The sequence below is a fragment of the Nicotiana sylvestris genome, chromosome 10 (genome assembly GCF_000393655.2).
Source record: "Nicotiana sylvestris chromosome 10, ASM39365v2, whole genome shotgun sequence".
NCBI classification, from domain to species: Eukaryota; Viridiplantae; Streptophyta; class Magnoliopsida; order Solanales; family Solanaceae; genus Nicotiana; species Nicotiana sylvestris.
Genome location: NC_091066.1, coordinates 131,229,590 through 131,240,207, shown reverse-complemented (window position 1 = coordinate 131,240,207; position 10,618 = coordinate 131,229,590). Strand labels below are relative to the sequence as shown.

The window sequence follows — 10,618 nt, the reverse complement described above, 5'->3', positions numbered from 1 at the left end:
AGAATTGCGTACCTTATTCTTCCTGAACCAACATACCACTTACCGCTACTTTGGATACAACTAGATACAAGTATAACATTTCATCTTCCTTCGGGGTGTGGAGCAACGACAGGCTCGAGAGATACCGCTTTAATTCCTCTAAAGCATGTTGTCATTCCGAAGTCCACTCAACACTGTTTGTTTTCTCGAGCAAGGAGAAGAAATGATGACTCCGATCTGACGATCTCGAGATGAATCGGCCTAAGGCCTCTATTAGCCCGGTCAGCTGCTGTACAGCCTTCACATTGTTCACCACTTTGATTTCTTCAATGGCCTTGATTTTGTCGAGTTTGATCTCGATCCCCCTATTCGACACCATGAAGCCTAAAAATTTGCCCGATCCTGCTCCGAAGGCCCATTTCTTGGGGTTGAGCTTCATGTTGTAGCTTCTAAGGATATCTAATATTTCCTGTAAATGAGTCAATTGGTCCTCTGCGCGCAGGGACTTAACTAAGCATGTCATCAATGTAAACTTCCATAGATTGGCCTATTTGATGTCGAACATCTTATTAGCTAGGCGTTGGTACGTAGCTCCTGCATTTTTAGCCCGAAGGGCATTACATTATAACAGTATGTACCATACTTCATGATGAACGAAGTTTTTCCCTGTCTTCCGGGTTCATTTGAATTTGATTATACCCGGAGTAGGCATCGAGAAAAGTGAGGATCTCGTGGCCGGCCGTGGCATCGATCAAGCGATCGATGTTGGGCAATGGGAATGAGTCTTTGGGGCATGCTTTATTCAAGTCTTTATAATCTACGCACATTCTTAATTTATTTCCTTTTTTGGGAACCACCACTACATTAGCCAACCATTCGGGGTATTTTACCTCCCTAATTGATCCTATTTTGAGGAGTTTTGTTACCTCGTCTTTGATGAACGTATGTTTTACCTCGGACTGAGGCCTCCTTTTTTGCTTCACTAATTTGAACCAGGGATCGACACTTAGCCAATGGGTGGTTATTTCTGGCGGGATCCCTATCATGTCTAAATGGGACCAAGCAAAACAATCAATGTTGTTAATAAAAAATTGGATGAGTTTTTTCATGAGTTCGGGGGTTAATCCCGTTCTTAGGTATACCTTTAGATCTGGAAGAATCAAGACGACTTGTTCGAGTTCTTTGACTGTTGATTTTGTTGTATTCGACTCCTCGGGGCCAACGAAGGTCTGAGGAGCGAGGAAGTCTTCTTCGTCATCTTCGTTCGAATGCTCATAGACCACCTATTCCTCGGGGGTCAGCCCATTTCTTGACTCATCTTGGACGGGGAGAGTCGATGTTGGTGCCATGTCGTTTACTGCAAACATCTCCTGTGCTGCATGTTGTTCTCCGTACACTATTTTGATACCATCTTTTGTTGGGAACTTCATCATCTGATGAAGAGTTGATGGTACCGCCCTCACATTGTGTATCCACGGCCTTCCAAGTAAGGCATTGTACCTCATGTCACCTTCGATGACATGAAACTTGGTGTTTTGAACTGTACCGGACACATTGACTGGGAGGATGATTTTTTCCTTTGTTGTCTCGCTTGCCATGTTGAATCCATTGAGGACTCGAGAGGTGAGTATGAACTTATCAAGCAGTTCGAGCTGCTCCACCACCTTCGACCTAATTATGTTGGCCGAGCTACCTGGATCCATGAGCATACGTTTAATTTGAACGTTATTCAAAAGAAAAGAAATTACCAGTGTATCATTATGTGGTTGGGACAAGGCCTCGATGTATTCTTCTCTAAATGTAAGGGCGTCCTCGGGTATATAGCTCTGAGTTTGCCTTTTCGTTGCGATGGACACTTTGGCCCGTTTGAACATGGGTTCCTGTGGGACGTCGGTTCCTCCAACGATCATGTGAATGATGTGCTGAGGTTTTTCTAGTCCATTCTTTCCGTTCGCCTCTCTTTCTTGAAAGTGGTTCTTAGCTCGATTGCTGAGGAATTCTCGAAGGTGCCCTTCGTTGATCAGCAGGGACACATCCTCTCGGAGCTGCCTACAATCCTCGGTCCTATGACCGTGAATGCCATGGTATTCGCACATCAAGTTGGTATTCCGTCGGGAAGGATCTGACTGTGCGGGCTTTGGCCATCTGGTATCCCTGATTCTACCCATGGCCGATACGATGTCTGAGACATCGATGTTGAAGTTGTATTCTGATAGTCGGGGTCCTCCATTGTCCTCGAATGCCTGTCAAACACGGTCTTACTCATAATTCCCCGGGAATTTTGGCCTCGATCTACTATTCGATCATTTTGAGGTAAATTCGCTCTCGAAGTGTCTCTTCAATCTTTGAAGTGTGGCTGATACCTTTCTTTGCCTGATCTCAACTCCCTTTCTGTAGACCTTGATTCCTTTGCTAGGAGCCTGCTTGGATATATTGAGCCAGAAGGGGCTCTCAATTTGTCGTCTTCGACCCTGATCTTCGATTGATACATATTGTGCATCCGCCCAGGACATGGCGGGATATTTGATCAAAGTTTGCTTTAGTTGCTTCAAAGCTATCGAGCTTCGTTCGTTCAAGCCCTGAGTGTAGGCCTGCACTGCCCAGTTATTGGAGACCGGTGGTAATTCCATTCGCTCCATCTTGAAGCGAGATACAAATACCCTCAGCATCGCGTTCTCCCTTTGTTTGATCTTGAAGACGTCGGACTTCCTTGTAGCAACCTTGATGGCACCAGCATGTGCCTTCACAAAAGAATCTGCTAACATGACAAACGAATCCATCGAGTTCGGCGGTAGGTTGTGATACCACATCATGACCCCCTTTGACAATGTTTCTCCAAATTTCTTCAGCAAGACGGATTCAATCTCGTCATCCTTTAAGTCATTCCCTTTTACAACACGAGTATAAGCGGTAATGTGCTCATTGGGGTCCGTGGTCCCGTTATACTTCAGGATATCGGGGCATCCTGAATTTCTTCAAGATGGGCTTCGGAGCCGCACTTGATGGGAATGGTTTCTGCACGAACTTCTTTGAATCTACACCCTTCAGGATCGGGGGTGCACCCGGGATTTGATCGACCCTCGAGTGATAAGTCTCCACCTTTCTATCGTTAGCCTCTATCTTCTTTTCTCTTAACTCGATTCTTTTAGTCAATTCCTCGAGCATTTTCATGATTGTGGGGTTAGTCCCCGAGCTGCTTTCATCGAGTCTTTCTAGCACTAGCTCGTGCTGCATGTTTACTGGTTCGGCGGTGTTAGAGGTTCTGTTCTGACTTTGAAGTTGAGCGATGGCGACTTGCTGAGCTTGCAACATCTCGAATATCACTTGGAGGCTGACTCCTCCTTCTTCCATTCTTCGTGCTTCTTGGCCTCCAGCGTGGGCTTCCCTGCATTCATTCCTTACGGGTTCTGCGTCTGCTTCCATGTTTAGAGCGTTGTGGTAGCTGATATCAACTGGCTCCACGTTTGGCACTCCCTCAGAGTTTACAGGTGGTACACCTAGCCCTATGCCGTTGTTTTCTCCAAGTCCTTCACTGTCATGAGCAGGTGCATTTTGTGTGCTAGACATATTTTGGCCTGCAATCAAAAAATCTTTGACAAGAAAGAGTGTGAAGAATAACGTGTGTTATCAGAAAACTAGCACCAAAACAATCACTATTATTTTTAGCTCCACGGTGGGCGCAAAACTATTTACCTTGAAAATGGTTTTAACAATTATATTTGATTTTGTGGTTCTAAAAATATGTGATTTATTTCAATACTAGTTGTTAGGCACTAGATGCTAAGTGTAAGTAAAAAGAATAAGATATGCAAACTAATGTTGATGAAGGACCGGGGTCTCGACCTCAATGGAATTAGGGACCTCGGGTCCGATAATAGCAATAAATGAAGAATAATAAATGAAAAATAATAAAGTTGAAAGACAGTATTGAGCGTGCGAGAAGCAGAAAATGTTCTATTGTATTGAATGATCTGATGCCTTTACAAAATGATTGAGATCCCTTTATATAGGAGGAGAAAACCCCAATATAGTACCTTACTCCTAAAAGTAAAGAATTCTATTGGTATAGGTGTATAATGACCTAGTATGGATCTGTCCCATCTTGTACGACCCTTATCCTACAATTAATGCCTAGGTCCACATGTCCTTAAGAAATTCCCGCTCTTTCTTGATTGACCTCGAGATAATGCTGTCCTCGATGCGGTCTATGCCATACACTCGATCAGCTTCCCTGAGATAGTTGTTCGACACCCAGCTTGAGTCTTTCGGACTCAGGCCTATAGCCCGGTTTAAGCCTTCAAAATCATACTCTTCGATTTTGACCGTATACAAAGGCCAAAACAAAAAACAGAAAGTAGGTTTCCTACTTCTCGACCTAGATTTTGCCTGGCATTTTATAAGTATAGACTTCTAATTTTCACCCTATCTACTCATATTTTTTCTCTCTCTCTTGCTTTAGGTATGTTACGTTGTAGAATTCATAAAAGAACAGCAAATAGTTAGCCCTTCAGACATCCAATTTTGTCATTAATTATTAAACCATAAATAACTTTTAACCTATGTTGTTTTGATATACGAAAATGGATAGGAAAAATATGAACTGGGGTTTCCTCTTCGGCTATGTGCATACAACTGTTGATAATAATTATTGCACAAACCGTCTATATATCTACTGGGAAAAGGATGTTTGTTACTTTTTATAATTGTATGTATGTAGATATACTAGCTAGTGCTATGTATCAATAGTGAAAAAAGAAGAAAAATAGTGGAAATGCGACATATTTGATTGGATTTGAACCCTAATGTATTCGTTGCAATTTTTTTTTGGGGGATTTTTTTACGCAAATATTGGTTGGATTCACTATACACTTTTTTAGATAGTATATGTAAATTATATACTGACAATATACGATTATACACATATTATATATTTAGTTTAAGCCTGTTATTTTTAATTTAAAAGATTAAGCGAACAACTATTTAGGTAATTATTCATTTTTCTCGTGACAATTGTTCTAGTAATTGGAAATAATCGTCAGGAAATTCCCCAAGATATTGGTTTTAAGCTCCTCTCCTTAGAGTCAAGTGGCTTTCTGCAGTACCACGTGACACTAATAGCTGTGACCGCTGCTGCTATCCGTTTGCAGTCTAAAACCGCACCAATTAACCTGTTTTGTCGTATAGCTACACCTATATAATAAATTTTGGCAAGTCTCTTTTTCATTTTAATTCGATAACATATAACACATGGTTTGTTACTATTGTAAATCATTAAGATTCATTTTCCAATAGAATTCTTTGTATACGTGCAGTTATAATGCAAGTTTCATCTTTTCATGACTTCTAATTTAATGGTTATATCTGAAATCTACTATGGAGCTAATAATGAGATCGATTTTTGAGTTTATCTTTTCAATCTACATTGACTTGAAGCTCTTAATTTTAATTTATTATGTTTCTATAAGAACATTCACTTAATTATGATATGAGTACGTATTAATGCTTCATCATAATACAAGGGTCAGTCGAATTTTTATTCAATCCTTTTTTATCTGGAGAAAATAAAAATGCATTTTGTTCGCAGTACGTCATCACTTAATAAACGAGAAGAACTGAAACTTTTTAAATCTTCAAATCAATTTGATAGTGCAATTAATTGCATTAAGCTTGTAGAAAATGAAAAAGCCAGTATATCTAGGAGTAACTGGGTCAGGAAAAACCAAAAGTACTACTTGTATAAAGAAGATGATTTGGTACATGATGTTAAAGCTATTATCCTTGTGACTGAAGCTGTAGCTTTGGGCTTTTATCTTATAGAGCCCAATTAATATTGGGTAATTTTTTTGGATCACTATTAAAATGGAGGGGGAAGTGCACGGTTGACCACTAATAACACATGTATTTATTTTTAAACCACCGTTTAAAATGTCTTTAGTCTTTAGCCACTGCTTTAATAAACTTTAACTGCCCGAACGAAAATACCCTTCTGCTCATGTCCTTAACTTCAGGACTTCAGGACTACATGTCCTTAACTTTTGAACTTGGAACTCTAAGTTCAAGACTTCAGGACTACATGTCCTTAAGTTCAGGACTTCAAGGCTACACGTCCTTAACTTTTAAACTTGGAACTCAAACTTCAAGACCAAGCGTCCTTAACTTTTGAACTTGTAAGTCAAAGTTAAGGACCTATTGTCCTTAACTTTTGAACTTGTAACTGTAAGTTAAGGACTGCTTGTCCTTAACTTTTGAACTTGGAAATCAAAGTTAAGGACCTATTGTCCTTAACTTTTGAACTTGTAATTGTAAGTTAAGGACTGTCTGTCCTTAACTTTAGAACTTGTAACTGTAAGTTAAGGACTATCTGTCCTTAACTTTTGAACTTGTGTCCTTAACTATTGAACTTAACTTTAGGACTTCGAGACTACATTTCCTTAACTTTTGAACTTGAAACTCTAAGTTAGGACCATGTTCTTAACTTTTGAATTTAACTTTACGACTTCAGGACTACATGTCCTTAACTTCTGGGAAGGAACTGCATTTCCTGTTTACTCATCACTCTTTTTCTTATTTTCACAACGTCATATCTTAATCTTTTTTTAAAATCTGGAACCTCTCCCCATTCTCCTTTTGATTTTGTAATCGTTACCTTATGTTCTTCATACTTGTTTAGCTTATCAACAAGAACTATAACCAAAGGCATTTAACATTCAGTAGCATTAATAGAAGTTCGTACCATTTGGTGCTCTCGTTAACCTTCCTTACCAATGGGTGGAGGTGAGGTTCCGAATACACGATTGCGCACCTTAGATGCGGAAATGAAACAGTATAAATACACTGTATTTCCATTTGGGAAAAGAGATAGAAGAAAGGGTAACACAGTCTTTTCATATTTATTTTAATAGACTAGTGGCTACTATTGCTAAGCATTAAAAATGATGGATAAAAAGTAAATACCAGCTTAAACAACGGCTACTGATAACGCCAAACTATGTCTCATACAAAGACACACACAGACGTAGCAAATATAATCTGAGTAATTCTGCCTAGAGTCGAACCACAGGGAATTAACCTATCAATTACTTTTGACGGATTTACTAAATTCACAGAAGCAATTTCCCCAAACTTTGTAATTCACAATTGATATTATTTCTAACAACTAAAGTCTAAAAATAATTAACAGCTGAAAATTAACTATGCTTGATGCGTAAATAGTTTGAAATAAGGTCTAAGGTAATGGTTTCCCCCGTTGGTGATTTCCTTGGTTGTATGTTTCTTATAGCGATGCCTTAGTTGTCTCTATCAATCAAGAACTCTCCAGTTATCATAAATCTCTCTCAAGCAATTATGATAATTTACTAGACGCACTCTCTCAAGCTACGCTAGCTAGATTCTCATTACCGTTCTTTTAGATTGCACCGAGGAATCGTTATCTCTAATCCAACCTCTAAACCCTCGGTTATGACTCTCACCTATACTCCGGAAGTGATGTTGTTCAAACAGCTACCTAAATATGCACTCTCTCTCAAGAAGATACATAAGAAATAGGAACGGATCATTGAGGGCCCTTTCAACTAACCACAATCAAAACGTAGATGAACAAATAGAGATTAACAACCAATTCAAACTATATTAATATAACAACCAAGTCATTCCCAACGGGTTCACCAAAACCTTAGATTAAAGTATTTAGCTACTCATGACAACGTACGAATAAACTACGAAAAAATTCATAATCGAAATTTTGCAAGAAAAATAGAAGAGAATAAGAACTATGATGTTTTGGGTGATCTCTCACACTTGTTCTTCTTGCCAAAATAATCTCAAAATCAGCCCCCCTTTTCTTGGGCGAGTTTCCTACATCTTATAAGGGTTTTTACAGAAGCTTTCCCGAATTGGCACTTTGGCCCCTTAAATTTCTGGACTGTACACACGCCGCCGCCGCCGCGGCATCGACCGCGGTGCTGACCTCGGAGGACACTGCCTCCAACTGCGGCGCGGACCGCGGTGGCAACCACGGTGAGTAGCTGGGCCTCTTTGCTCCGCGTTCCTTCTCTCTTTTTCTGCTCTTTTGTGTTCGGGTACTCCTTGAGTGGGTGTTTTCTTCACGTTATTGCCTCCAAACACTTCATGTTGCTTCCTCACGTCTTACATTCCCTACGAAACCAAATAGCATTAATTAAAGCATTTTATTGGCAACTTACATAATAAAACAACAACAAAGCATGGACAATTATGGTGTAAATAACAACTATATAGTCTATTATCAACACCCCACACTTAAATTATTGCTAGTCCTCGAGAAATTCATCACACTCTATAAAAATTCATTCCCTATGCTTTTCCCTCAACGACTCACGCCATGAACATTTCACAAGAGTTACACCTAGTAGTGAACAACCTTTACCTCAAGAATCAAGTTTTTCGTACCCTGTAACATTTGCACTTACTCAAACCACTCTACACAACAGTCAAGATGCACCTTTCCTTTGTGAATCACATGCCCTCACATCACACAAGAGAGTAGTTCCATATATATAATGATAGTGATAACAATTAGGAACTCAATTAGACAAAATTCTCTCACTCTCCAAAAAGAACATTCACATGCCACAAAGATGCACCATAGGCTTGACCCTAGTGTAATACTCGACTAATCGAGCCCCACTCAGTCTAAGATCAATAGGACTTTATTTGGTTGTAATGTAAGCTAAGGGACGAGTAGGATACATTTGGATATAGTGACTAACTTCCCTAAGTACTTTTAATACAATTACGTTGAATTTAACAATCATCATTTTGTAAGCCAACACTCCACCACATTTATTTATACATCCCTATACATTAGGTGCAATTTGTACAAGCTACCACTTTTTTTTTGTGGTGCTTTTCTTTTTACGCTTCACATTCTGCACCTTTTCTCTATTTCCATGGTTCCACTTCAAAAACCAAACCACCACCACACACTTTTGTTTTTACATAATCTCAATACCAATATAGTGCTTAGTGAGGGGAGGAAAATTGATTCAAACAGCAGGCTATTCAAACAAGTGATTAAGGTTCACATTGTGGTTGCCAAAGAAACAGGCTTATAGGCTCAACGGGGTTACTAAGATGTAATGCATTCAGGTGGTTTCACTTTATATGTATGGCTCAACAAAGAAATGCCTATATCACTTCTAAAACCGAATGAAGCTACTATTTTGCTTTGCAAACACACAGGGCAAGTTCTAGGCATCAGAAGTACAACATGGAATACAATGATACTCACACCCACATGGCACATGACTCACTCCGGATTAGTTTATCAAAACATTCTCTTTTAAGTGTTCAAGTTAGGTACAAACATACAATTTTTAAGGCACTTAAACAAGATTCGACCCTTGAAGCTAAGCGCTACACTCTAGCGTCTATCGTGTTCAGGTGTAAGAACGCTAAGTTTTTTTTTCAATTTTAAGCTCGTCACCCATTAATCCTAACCTAAAACAAAAAAATCTACCTATACCCGGTTCAAGCTAAACCCTTGGAAAAGAACCGTGGCCCAAAGAAAAATCAAGGGGGAGTTACTACACTACCTAAGAAATAAAAAAAAAATCTTTTTGGTGTTTTCTATAGACTAGCTTCCCTCAAGAAAATTGTCTAAAGAATCCATCGTTAGGAAGAGTCTTTATATGTCAATTTTTTTTCTCGACTTAGTCCCTCAAGAACCCCGTCGAAAGAGATCCATCGTCGGGACAAGTCACTTCTATTTTCACTTCCTTAAAAAAACTGTTACTCTATTCCTAAAGTTACTAACACAAAACAAAACCAAGAACAACAAATAGATAATATTCACAAGTACAACATACAGCGAAGTCCCCCACCCCACACTTATAATTAAGACATGTCCCCATGGCTTGACAATATAGAACAAAAGTAGTGAGGTAAAGAAACTTCCCTAAAGGGTCACTCTTGATCTGAAACTGTATCTGGGTTCACGTTGCATGCGCGACCCAGTGCTATCAACCAACCCATGAACTTCCTTTCCGACTTCACATATCGGTCAACCACAACATCAATGCAGGTACTTAAGTCAGCGACTGAGGTCTGCAGTCCAGTCATATCCCGCTCTAAAGCAGCCATCTGAGTGCTCCGACTTGGCTGTGATGATCCTGCCTCGTCCCCTCTAGGAGGGGCTATGATCTCAGTAGTGTCAGCAGCATCAGAATCATCTTCAGACTCAGACTCATCAGACGAGTCATCATTGCATCATACTGGCTCTCTTCCCTCTTGCCCAATTTTTCTCGCCCGAAAAGGGGTTTTTATAGGTAATTTCCCATCAACTCGGGAGTTCTTAGGAACATTAGCAAGGCGGCATATACGGGTGACAAGCAAAGGTAAGTAGTGGCCTTTGCTTAGTTCGGGCGGTTGGATGAACATTTCTTCAGAGAGGACTCGGGCGACATCAAACCCTTGGTGAGTCATGAAGCAGTAAATCATAGCGGCCCGTGCCCCATTTACATCGGTGGTATTGCTGGATGGTAGCAACCGGGTGGTGATGACAGTGAGCCAACATTTGGCCTCCCAAGTAAGAGACTTGGAGTGTAGAGTCGTCGGTTGTGCTACCCATTTGGGCTATCTGCCAGGTATTCAGATGACCTCC

At 40.0% G+C, this 10,618-nt stretch overlaps 2 protein-coding genes across 2 annotated transcripts; both read right to left on the bottom strand.

Moving 5' to 3' along the window:
* Nucleotides 1-1,262: 1,262 nt before the first annotated feature.
* LOC138879960 (uncharacterized) lies at nt 1,263-2,147 on the bottom strand. The gene has a single exon (XM_070159610.1). The coding sequence runs from the start codon at nt 2,145-2,147 to the stop codon at nt 1,263-1,265; it is 885 nt and encodes a 294-aa protein (XP_070015711.1).
* A 135-nt stretch (nt 2,148-2,282) lies between these two features.
* LOC138879959 (uncharacterized) lies at nt 2,283-10,098 on the bottom strand. The gene is made up of 3 exons (XM_070159609.1): nt 9,987-10,098; nt 3,079-3,554; nt 2,283-2,924 (listed from the first exon to the last, which is right to left on the bottom strand). The coding sequence occupies exons 1-3, from the start codon at nt 10,096-10,098 to the stop codon at nt 2,283-2,285; spliced, it is 1,230 nt and encodes a 409-aa protein (XP_070015710.1).
* Between the last annotated feature and the right edge of the window lie 520 nt (nt 10,099-10,618).